This window comes from Delphinus delphis, chromosome 12 (assembly GCF_949987515.2).
Source record: "Delphinus delphis chromosome 12, mDelDel1.2, whole genome shotgun sequence".
In the NCBI taxonomy this organism is placed as follows: domain Eukaryota; kingdom Metazoa; phylum Chordata; class Mammalia; order Artiodactyla; family Delphinidae; genus Delphinus; species Delphinus delphis.
The window spans coordinates 45,222,394-45,234,989 of record NC_082694.2 but is presented as its reverse complement, the minus strand read 5'-3'; the positions used below and the strand labels follow the sequence as shown (position 1 = coordinate 45,234,989).

The 12,596-nt window shown below is 37.6% G+C and overlaps 1 protein-coding gene across 2 annotated transcripts in view; it reads left to right on the top strand.

Moving 5' to 3' along the window:
* ACYP2 (acylphosphatase 2) overlaps positions 1–12,596 on the top strand; it is a 156,012-nt gene that overhangs the window by 8,705 nt on the left and 134,711 nt on the right. For both annotated transcript variants that reach the window (XM_060026615.1, XM_060026613.1), the window contains exons 2-3: positions 6,733–6,749; positions 8,267–8,376. In XM_060026615.1, coding sequence (XP_059882598.1) covers positions 6,733–6,749; positions 8,267–8,376 — 127 coding nt within the window. The remainder of the gene's footprint in view (positions 1–6,732; positions 6,750–8,266; positions 8,377–12,596) is intronic.

Sequence of the window (12,596 nt, the reverse complement as noted above, 5' to 3'; positions counted from 1 at the left end):
ATATGGGTTGTGGTTGAGGGACCCAGTAAACAACACCCGTCTTCATTATGTGAGTTATTGACAAGTAAGACAATGAGTAAAGCAGAGTTTGGGGGATGTGTCTCAATCTTCGTAATAATCTGTACTGCAGAATTAAACACACCAACCCAGGCACCAGCAGGGCTCCCTCAACAGAACAGAAGGGATGATTCCTTTGAATAACTAGTTCCCAGAAGGAAGAAGAGGAAGCACCTGGACTGTGTATGTTTCTCCTCCCAAACTTAACCATTAGATAAGTCACTGCATGTCCCCAAGGAGTTAGGAACAGGTAGAGAGTGGCCAGGAGTGACACACTAGTGGATATTTCTCCCCGTTAAAGGAACTATCACATGGGCAAAGAAACTTTCTCTCCCAGAAATAAACAGTGACATCTAGAGGGAGCTCAACTATTTAGTTCTGGTTGTAGTACTTCAAGATGATCTGCAGAGCAGAGTTTTTTGGTGTGGAATGATAGGAGAAGTCAGGGATGTTGTATGGAGAGCAAATTGGGGAATGACTGTCCTTGTTCTACAGACAGAGAGAGGAAGGATGACGTCACAGTCCTGTTTCCTTTTTTGTGTGTGTGACATAAAAAAAATTGAGATCTAATTCACATAGTATTAAATTCACTCTTGTAACGTATTCAAACATACTAAATATAGTGTTTTTTACTGTATTCACAATGTTTTGCAGCTATCATCACTAATTTAGAATATTTCCATCACCCCAAAAAGAATCCCTGCCCCACAGTTCCCTTTATCAGTCATTCCCCATCCCCTACTTCCCCCATCCCTCAGGGATGTCGCTGCCAAGGTCTCTGTGATTTCCTTGGACTTTCCTTCATGGTTTCAAGATGGCTGCTATCGCTCCAATCATTACATTCACCCTACAGTCAGGAAGAGAGAGGGAACAAGGAGGAAACCCCTGGCTGAGACAGCCCCTGTCAAAGAGCTTTCTTGAAAGCTTCAACCAGTGATTTGGCTGAACCACTTGACATGGACCACCCCTTATAAGGAAGATCGATAAATATAGAAGAGCATGTTGCTGCCTCAAGTAAAATCAGAATTCTGTTAGAAAAGCAGAAGGGGAAAACGGATTTTGTGTAGGCAACTAACAGTGTCTGTCGCAGATATTCATATGTTAAATACATTTAACAGCATAGTAATTACATTTGGTAGTCTTTCCCAAGTAGTGATGCAAAAGGACATACTACAGAAAGACTTTGATCTCCCTGGTCTCAGTCTCAAGATATTTGGTTTATAGCCAAGACAACCTAAATTTCTGTTAAGTACATATTGAATCTTTCACATATGATTTATCTCAGTCTTATTTTTTTTTCCATTTATCACTGCTTAAAGCAATGGGCAACACTTGTATTATCTACCCAATTTGTCGAGCAGTATGAACTTAGCCTAAAATTAAGTCTCTTAAACTTAAAGGACAATCCTTTAGTTATACTGTTTTAAGATCTGTTTAATAAATGTGTGTGTGCCCTTACCATTCATAGTTACAAATACAGCCGCCATGTCCTGCTCTAGTCTTCTATCCCAAGTCCTCTAAGTTCTGTAAGACAACCAGTTTAACCATTTCTTTTTTCAGTTCTTATGGTTGTTAAGCCATTATTTATAAACAACATGCTCATATTAATATTTCCTGACTTGTCAACCTAGGCATTATGTAGTGACTTCTTGCTACCCTTTTTAGTATATGGTATATTATATATAAACACACACACACATACACACATCAAACTATATATTATCATTTAGATAAAGCAGTAAAGTTCTGCTAGAATCAACACAGAAGTCTTATGATTCTTTCCAGCTTTGAGTGCAGTAAATTTATCATCATCACTTTGAAATTAAACTTAAACTCTAATCAGTATGGTTGCATGTATATTTACAATGTTAATAATGAATTACTGCAGGACAGTAAAACAGTTCACTTAAATACTTATCAGCTGGTTTTTCCTTCACTCATTTATTCAACAACTATGTGCCAAGCTCTGGTCTAGGTGCTGGGGACACAGTGTTGAACAAGACAGAAAAAAAAAACACAAATAAATACCTAGTAATATCATATGGTAATCGGTTATGCATATCCAGGAAACATATAAGGATGCAGTGCTGTTTTAGATAAATTGGTCAGGGACTATTTCTCTATGGAGATGACATTGGTGCAGAGACATGAATGATGAGAAGGAGCCAGCAATGAGAAGATCAGGGGGAAGAGCAGTTCAGACAGAGGGAATAGTAAATGCAAAGGCCATGAGGCAGGAATATGCTTGGCATGTTGAGGGACACAAAGGAGAAAAATTTGGCTGGAATGGAATGAGCAGACAGGAGTCCTAAGAGATGAGACAGAGCATTAGAAAGGGGCCTGGAGGCTGTGGTAACCAGAACGTATTTTATTTTGAGTGTGATAGGGAGCCACCAGAGGGTTTTAAGCTGGGAAAGGAAGTGATTTGATTTTACTTAAGGAAAGAAAACCACCTTGGCTGCTTTATGGAGACTAGACTGTAGGAGGGCAGAACTAGACATAGGGAGACTAGTGAAGGGGGCCATTGCTGTGGATTAGTTGAGAGATTATGATAACTTGGACTAGGGTGTAAAAACATTTTTACCCATTTTTCTAGAAACAGTTGAAATAGAATTAAACTATTTTTTAGCAAGTCTTGAAAATGAAGTTTGGGGCTAGAAATTGGTAAAATGAGTGCAATGACATGGTTTTGAATATTTAACTATGCGTGGTATCCAAATAGGTCATGATCCTGATTTGGGGACTTTGCACATGCTCTTCCATCTTTAATGTTATTCCATTCTCATCATACTAATTTTTGCTCATCACTGAAGTATCAATGTCCCGTTTTCAATAAGCCTGCCCTAAAACTACCCAAGACTGGGTGGGTCATTTGTTTGTCCTGTGAACTCCCACTTGCATCCTGGTTTATACATCTTTCAACTCATAATTGTTCTATGTTTTATTTATTTTTAAAGTTCTATTTATTATTCTTTTTTCTTTTTTCCCCAGTTTTATTGAGATATAATTGCCATACAGTACTATATAAGTTGAAGGTGTACAGCATGATTTGACTTACATCATGAAATGATTATCACAATAAGTTTAGTGACTATCCATCATCTCATATAGATACAAAATAAAAGAAAAAGGAATAAATATTTTTCCTTGTGATGAGAACTCTTATGAGTTACTCTCTTCACAACTTTCATATGTAACATAAGCATAAGTTAATTTTATTTATCATGTTGCACATCACATCCCTAGTACTTATTGATCTTATAACTGGAAGTTTGTACCTGTTGTCTTCTACATTTTAATTGCCATTTTACTTGTCTATCTTCCTCACTATACTGTAAGCTCCTAGATGGCAGGACTGTCTTATTTACTCATCTCATTCTCTGCAGAATTAGACAATGAATATTTGTTAAGTGAATAATCAGAATGTCTAAAAGTGTGCTTATTTTTTAAAAAAATATTTATTTATATATTTGGTTGCACCAGGCCTTAGTTGCAGCATGTGGGCTCCTTAGTTGTGGCATGCGAACTCTTAGTTGCTGCATGCATGTGGGACCTAGTTCACTGACCAGGGATTGAACCCAGGCCCCCTGCATAGGGAGTGCAGAGTCTTATCCACTGCACCACCAGGGAAGTCCCTAGTGTGCTTATTAAATATATGAATTGTGAGGCTTCCCTGTTGGCACAGTGGTTGAGAGTCCGCCTGCCGATGCAGGGCACACGGGTTCGTGCCCCGGTCCGGGAAGATAGCACATGCCGTGGAGCGGCTGGGCCCGTGAGCCATGGCCGCTGAGCCTGCGCGGCCGGAGCCTGTGCTCCGCATCGGGAGAGGCCACAGCAGTGAGAGGCCCGCCTACCGCAAAAAAATATCTATATATATATATATCTATATATATCTATATATATATAGATATATATGAGTTGCCTGATTCTTAGATTATGTCTGTGTGAAAAGAACATTTCATTAGCAGACTGGAGTAGGTAATTTCCTTAACCCTGCAATGTATTGGATAACTCTTTTAAAAATTCCTCAAATCCTGTCACCTTAAGCAAATGGCCTTTTTGTCATCAGTAAATAGATGGTGGAAGGGCTGCTGGGAATTCATAAATGTTGAAAGGATGTTGCTCTTCACCGGGGTTGGAGTGGGGTGGAGTATGGTGGAGTGGGCAGCTTGTTGTTAACCGCCCTTTCTGGCAGCTCCGGTGTTTCTGGCAGTAAGTAGTAAGGGTGGAGGGAGCAACCTAAGTGACAGGCTGCCTGCTCTGCTCCAGCACCAAATCCAGTTAGAGTGCAGGACAGGGTTTTTTGTCTTTTCATTGTCCATGGTTTCTTTCAAGTAGCGCTGTTGACTTGTAAAATAGCTGAGGCAATATTGACATGCAAGTACATGATTTATTACCAACACGAATTTGAACAGCATGAATGAGAAATGCATCAGACCTGCAGTACCCTACAAGATTGGAGTTTTCCCCTTTGCGATGCAATTCTTCACCTGAAATATAAATCCTTTTCAAACCTTTCCCAGACCTTCCTTTAAGGTGGAGCCAACCATTGATTCTAAACTTTAGCGGGCATAAAAATCACCTGGAGAGCGTGTTAAAATTGGATTCCAAGATGCAACCTGCAGAGTTTCTGATTCTTTAGTGCTGGGGAGGAGCTTGACAATTTGATTTTCTAAAAACCTCTCAGGTGATGCTGGTGCCTCTGGTTCATGGACCGGTCTGAATAGGAAAGAGCTGGACTATATGTTTCCAATTTCTGTTTACTTCAGTTGCATGTGCTTTCTTTTCTTAATGCTAACATCATTTGGGGCTGTTCACTGTTGAGAAACTCAGAGGGGAATATGCACAATAGGCCTGGACCCAAACTTTCAACTCTGCTTAGTCAGTGTCTTCTGGGATCCCCTCACTCCAGGAAAAAATGACTGCACACTTCTCCACAGTTCTGCCTGTTTTGTCTCTTCTACATGGTCTGGTTAACCTGAAGTTTCTCTTGAATTTTCTGCCCATTCCTTTTATATCTACTGACTCATGTCTTTCCCTCCATCTATATAACAGATTACCTTTCTGGTTCTTCTTCAGATCAATACTCCTCACTCATCCTTCCCTCACATTTATAGGTATCTTTTTTTTTTTTTTCTGGTGCGCGGGCCTCTCACTGTTGTGGCCTCTCCTGTTGCAGAGCACAGGCTCCGGACGCGCAGGCTCAGTGGCCATGGCTCACGGGCCCAGCCGCTCTGCGGCATGTGGGATCTTCCCGGACCGGGACACGAACCCATGTCCCCTGCATTGGCAGGCGGACTCTCAACCACTGCGCCACCAGGGAAGCCCTATAGGTATCTTTTAAAATATTTTTTATAGCCCCATAAGAATTTCACTTGTGATACTATCCTGTCTTTTTTGCTCCACTACTCTTTTTTTCTTCGTATTCATTTGGTACCACAATACACTACCCTCAGGAAACAAATGATACTCCTTGTTATTACAAATCTGCTTACAAAACTACATAAAATTACCCAAGTCACGGATCTTGTCTTCTGTATCCTCTTAATCAGACTCAATTGCTGTTTGGAGAAGCAATATCTTTTGACCTCTCTGAGATTGATTTGATCTATCCCCTGTGATTTGCCTATTTTTTTTCTAATTTTTAAAAATTGAGGTATAATTTACATTCGGTAATATTCACCCTTTTTAGTATACAGTTCAATGAGTTTTGATAAATGCATACAGTCATGTAACCACCACCACTACCAGCACAACTGAGACATAAAACAGTCCAATCACCCCAAAAATTTCCCTCATGCTCCTTTTCAGCGCCCCACTCCTTCCCACTCCCGCCCTTGGCAATCACAGATCAGTTTTCTGTCCCTGTAGTTTTGCCTTTTCCAGAAAGTGGAATTAAAATAGTAATGTTTTATTACATTTAAACTTGAATTTAGTACTTGTATTTAAAGAAGACATTCTATTTATTTATTTAATTTATTTATTTTTGGCTGCGTTTGGTCTTCGTTGCTGCACATGGGCTTTCTCTAGTTGCGGCGAGCAGGGGCTACTCTTCGTTGCAGTGTGCGGGCTTCTCATTGCCATGGCTTTTCTTGTTGCAGAGCACGGGCTGTAGGCACATGGGCTTCAGTAGTTGTGGCACGCGGGCTTCAGTAGTTGTGGCTCACGGGCTCTAGAGTGCAGGCTCAGTAGTTGTGGTGTACGGGCTTAGTTGCTCCGTGGCAAGTGGGATCTTTCCAGATCAGGGCTTGAACCCGTGTCCCCTGCATTGGCAGGTGGACTTTTAACCACTGTGCCACCAGGGAAGCCCCTAAAGAAGACATTCTAAAAGCTGAGGGTGGGTAAGTTTTATGCCAGCACACTCAACTGTTCTTGTAGTAATTATTTTGTTTTATTTAGCATTTTAAAATAGAAGGAATATGCAGTTTGGCGTTTCATTATACTTTGGTTTCAGAATATTATTCTTTTTCTTCAAAAATAACCTTCCTTTTTCTCTTTTTGTTTTAAAAGAAAAGAATTTTTAAAAAACACTTTCTGAATGCATTCAGATATTAAAGGTTTTGTTCATTTCATTTACTTACTATTTAATAAACTAGATGAAAGCTAAGTCAGGAAATATATACTTTTTTTAAAGGTAGACAACCTGACATTTCTTTTCATCTTTCTCTTATACAGGTGTTTGCTTCAGGATGGTAAGTCACCAATCTGTTTATTATTTTTTGCCATCTCCCTCCCACCCCCACTGTTATTTAGTCACAGAGACAGAGCAGTTATCTACTTAGTGCTAATCTATTGCTAATTTCCTGTCCTTGACAGTGAATGAAGAAATATTTGTATTTCTTTCAAGTTACTGGTTGAGATTTTTATTAAGGATGTCTTTTAAAAGTAGTCTATTAAAAACATTACAACCTTCCTGGTTTTCCGTTAATATTTCTATGAATTTCGAAAGTACCTCTCTTGGGGTGATCCAATTAAACATTTTGATTAGGTATATTTAATACACAGTATGGGGTCTTCCACTTGTTCTGGATGGAAGAATCTCTCCAGTCAACGGTACATATCTTGAATTGCAAAATGAGAAAAGCCCATTGTTGCACAAGGAAGTGGTTCCTAGGTTTTTAAAGTTAAAACCCCTTGCTGCCTTTTAGATATTTATTTTAAAATATTTATTTTAAAATACTTTTAAAATATCAATTTTTAAAATATAGTACTCCTTTCTTAAAGTTAAACGTGGCATGTATTCTCACCTACTGTTTGAGCTGGGAATCACTAGCTAGGTCTCTGTTCCTAACCTCTAAGGGTTCTAACAGGTTCCCACAAGTCAAGTCTCTGCCTTTTGAGATAGTCGCATCCCCTGGAGTTCAGATTGTCTCCTTTTTCGCTGCTATCTGTGAAGGTGTGACATTTTCAGAACCCAGCCCTTCCAGCAATCCTAGCTATAATCATCTTGGTTTGCACTGCTTCATTTAGTTGGGGACGTGGAGTGTAGAGCTCTTGGTCACCCTGGGCTCCAAACAGGAGAAGAGCATGTTTCTAAAAAATGCTGGTATTCTGGCTCCACAAGAATTTTAGTGTGATGTAGTTAAAGTAATACAAAATAAAAATGTTTCTAGGTTTGCATGTGCTGGTAGCATAATTGAATTTGGAATCAGGAAAAGGAATTTTAAAAAACTATTACGAATAATAGGAGAAATAAATTTACTCATAGGCAATTATAACAATTGCGTGGCAAGTCCAGAGTCAACAGAGAACACTGGAATCTTTTAATCCAATTCTTTATGTTGATCATAACTGGATATTTTTGCTCAGTGATTAAGAATCTTGGAGTGATCATCATTTGAAACCCAGATTGACAGTGTAATTTAGCATTAGCCAGTTGTGAGGGCAATGCAACTGAGCTTTATGGATTCCAAAACACATCATGGAAATTCTTTTCTGAAATAATTCCCACCATCAGTTTATTTTCTCATAACGTGCTTGTCTTTACTGAATGTGGAATTTAGCACACACACAAAAAATACCATTTAAACGAAAGTTTTTGTAAATATAGGTATTACTATGGGTCAACTACACAATCTTTGGCATAGACTATATTTTAAAGTAATCAGCTTTTTTGTGACCATACCTTTTTGAATGTTAGAATCAAGTATGTTGTAAATTCAGACCTTTGATGTTGGACTTCGTCTCTCTTGTTTTCTCCTGAAACCAGTACACCGAAGATGAGGCAAGGAAAATAGGGGTGGTTGGCTGGGTGAAGAATACCAGCAAAGGCACTGTGACAGGCCAAGTGCAAGGCCCCGAAGATAAAGTCAATTCCATGTAAGTAATAAGACTAATAACACACTCATGCAACTTATGAACTTATTTCAATGTTTGGTTGTACAATAAGAATAGAATTGATGGACCAAATTTAGTTTGTAGATTATCACTAAACCAACATGCTTTTAGGCAGACCAGCAAAGAAATTTTCAGAGTTGAGAGTGGAATTTCTACGTCTAGGAATGGATTTCCCGCTTGGGCAGGCCCTCAGAAAGAGCAGTAGCATCACTCTCCAATCTGTATGAAATGGGTTCTGTTCAGTCTCCTCTAATATGAGGGAAACATCCAGGGTCAAGTGTTTCTCATCAGAAGTGGTTGTGACAGAAGCATAGTGCTTTAGGATGGTTCTTGAAGTTCTTAAAGAGCCTGCAAGGCAAAAAGTTGCCATTTCCTTTGTATTGTTTAAGTATCTTATTTATCTAATTGTAATTTTATTTTTACTGTCAATGAAAGTGTGTTTGATGAGCTGTATAGTTACCATGATATGAGTCCTTGCAGTGCAAAGGAGATCAGATTCAGTTGTAGGGAAAAAAGTGCCTTGTGTACACAGTGTCATTTTCAAAGACATTATCTTTTCAGCTTCCTAATTGCCACTGCTCTCTGTAGTCTTATTTTTTAAATAAAAATTGCCCCTATTTATCGAGCATTTGCAACATGTTAGGTAATGTGCTAAACACTTTACATGGATTGTCTCATTTAATCTTCACAACATGTCTTACGAGGTAGCTACTCATTAATACCCAATTTACTTTATTATTTGCAATTTATCTTTGTTTTCTTTACTTAATGTTTTCAGATTTCAAGAGCAATACTTTTTTACTTGTTGTAATAAGTGAAGTAATAAAACATAGAGAGGTATAAAAGCAAAGTTAGTAATCGGCCCCTCCTTTCTACTTCCTTCCCCTTTATGTAACCTGAGCCAGTGGCTTTGTGAATCCTATCCAAAGCTTTCTTTTTCACTTAAAAATACTTAATTGTACGTTTAAAATTAGGGTTTTGCATGCTTTTACTGAAATAGAATACTTCGTGCATATTTTTCTGTAACTAGTATTTTTTACTTTATGGCTGTTCAACAATCAAGAAATATATAAGTACCAATTCCTTATTTTTTCTAATTTCTTTATGTATAGGTACATATTTGCATTTGTGCATAAACCATACCGCAACCTGAAGAGTGGGGTCCAAAATTCAATTTCATAAAATGTGGGGTAACAGTTAATGGAAAAATTATCTTTTTCAGTAGAATGGTCACAAAATGCACAAATGAGAGGACTGTGAGCAACATTATACAGAACTAATAGTTCAGTGGATGAGAAAATGCCAGATGACTATGATATAGTTTGAGATTGGGGACCACATGGAGGATGGACGCTCATGCCAATCATGTTATACCCTAATCCATGTTGTAGCAAGTTTTTGATTAATTTCCTTAACATAATCATATCATAAATTCTGCCCATTTTTCCTTTCCAACCCCTGCACACCCTTCTTCCCTGCCATGCTGCCAGTCATCTGTGTTAGCAACCTGTGTGTGTTTCCTTCCATGTTTGTCTCCATGTTTGCCTTTACACAACACACACACACACACACACACGCTTGGGTGTACATATATTTGGGGGTTTTGTTCAATGTTTGCTTTTTAAAAATGGGATTGTGGTGTATGCACCTCTCTGCATCTCACTTTTATTTTATTTTATTTTTTTTAAATATAAATTTATTTATTTATTTATTTTTGGCTGTGTTGGGTCTTCGTTGCTGCGAGCAGGCTTTCGCTAGACCACTTTCACTGTGGCAGGCGGGGGCTACTGTTTGTTGCGGTGCGTGGTCTTCTCATTGCTGTGGCTTCTCTTGCTGTGGAGCACGGGTTCTAGGCATGTGTGCTCTGTAGTTGTGGCTCGTGGGCTTAGGTGCTCTGCAACATGTGGGATCTTCCAGACCAGGGCTCGAACCCGTGTCCCCTGCATTGGCAGACGGATTCTTAACCACTGCACCACCAGGGAAGTCCCTGCATTTCATTTTATCATTCAAAAATACATCCAGGAAAATCCCTCCAAGTCAAATGGTGTAACACTAATTCATTCTTTCTAATGGCTGCTTAATATTCTACAGTATAGATGTACCATTATTTATTACCTTATTGCTGGGAACTCATTTTGTTACTTTTTATTTTTTTCCACAATAAGAGCAATGATGCAATAAACATTTTATTGGTGATTTTATTTTTATGAGATAGATTTCTAGGAGTGTGATTTTGTTGGTTGAAGTGTCTTGCATACTTTTAATTTAAAAATATTTGCCTGACTGCTTTTCAGAACAGCTGTAAACAATTACATTTTTTTCTATTCATCCTGTTGGCAGTTGGTACTGTTGCACTCTCATTTTTCTTTTATCTGATTTGGTGTAGAGTGAGATATTATTTTTTTTTACTGTAGTTTGCATTTCTCTAATTGATAGTTAGTTGGAGCATCTTCATGCTATGTGGATTTGTTCTCATGGATTCCCTTTTCACATCCTTTACCAATTTTCTCACTGGATTGCTTGCCTCTTGCCAATTTTTAACAGCACTTTGTATACTGGTGATGACTACTAACTCATTATCTGTTATCTCTTTTCCAAGTATTCCCCAAATCTATCATTTGCCTATTAGTTTTGTTTATGGTAGCTTTTACAACATAAATTGTTTTTCATTTTTATAAACTTAGATATGGCTATCTTTTCTTTCTGGTTAAAAAACAGATTGTGTGTTGTTTCCTAGCTTTCCTTCTAACTTTTTGATGCTTTATTTATTACATTAGGCATCTACTCCATCTGGAATTTGTTTCTTATTTATAATATGAGATTGGAGACTATTTCCTACCAGATGGATAGGGAGTTGTGCCAGCACCATTTATTAAATAGTCACTCTTTCCCCATTGAATTGAGATATGTTTTTGTCAGTATATTAAAATCTCATATAAACTGGATTTTATTTCTGGCTTTTCTGTTCTGGTCCACTGATTGATATATCTATTCCTATACTAATACTCCATATTGATTTAACTACAGTGGCTTTATAGTATATTTTCTTTCATTATTCTTTTTCATTCACTTTTTTGCTTTCTTGGGCATTTATTTTCTCTCTAAACTTTAAGATAATTTTATCTATTTAATTGGAATAATATATTTTTTTAACTTCCCTAATTGTCTTACAAATATGTTTTTTTAAAAAAGAAAACTTTCTTTTTTAAAACAGTTTTAGAGTTACAGAAGAATTGTGACAATAGTACAGAGGGTTTCCGTATACTCCTCACCCTTTCCCCATTAACATTTTACATTAGTATGATACATATGTTACAATTAATGAACCAGTATTGATGTACTGGGTATTAAGTAAAGTCCATAGTTTGTTCAGATTTCCTCAGCTTTTACCTAATGTCTCTTTTCTCTTTTAGGAGCCCATATTTTAGTTGCTTTTTAATTGCACATTTTTATGACATAAGAGAATTGTTATTAAATCTTTCCATCTAAGAATATGGATATCTTTTCATTTGTTCAGATTTTAAAAATTATCCTTCAATGTGATTTTCTGGTTATCACCATCTAAGTTTTGTGCTTTTCTTGCAGAGTTTATTCCTAAGTATTTGCCTTAGTCAGTTTGGCTTCAGTAACAAAGCACCGTATAGACTGGGTGGTTTATAAACAACAGAAATTCTCAGAGTTATGGAGGATGGAAGTGCAAGATCAGGGTGCAAGCATGGTCAGGTTCTGGTGAGGGCCCTCTTCTGGGTTGCAGACTGTTGACTTCTCATTGTATTCTCCTATGGCACAAAGAGAGCTAGTTAGCTCTCTGGCCTGTTCTTATAAGGACACTAATCTCATTCATGAGAGTTCTATCCTCATGACCTAATTACCTCTCAAACACTCCACCTCCAAATACCATCACATTGGAGATGAAGTATCAAGCTATAAATTTGGGGAGGACCCAAACATTCATTCCGTAACAATATTTTATTGCTTTTTTTCACAATTATGTATGGAATATTTTTCCATTTTTGTTTCCGGGTATTTATGCTAGAATAAGGAAAGCCTAATGATGTTTGTATATTTATCTTATAGAGTTACCTTATCAAATATTCTCATTAATTGTACTAGATTTGATTGTTGTTTTTTTTGTAAACTATAGTCTATTAGATTTCCTAAGTATACAATTCTGTAGTTAGCCAAAATAGTGTCTCTTTTAT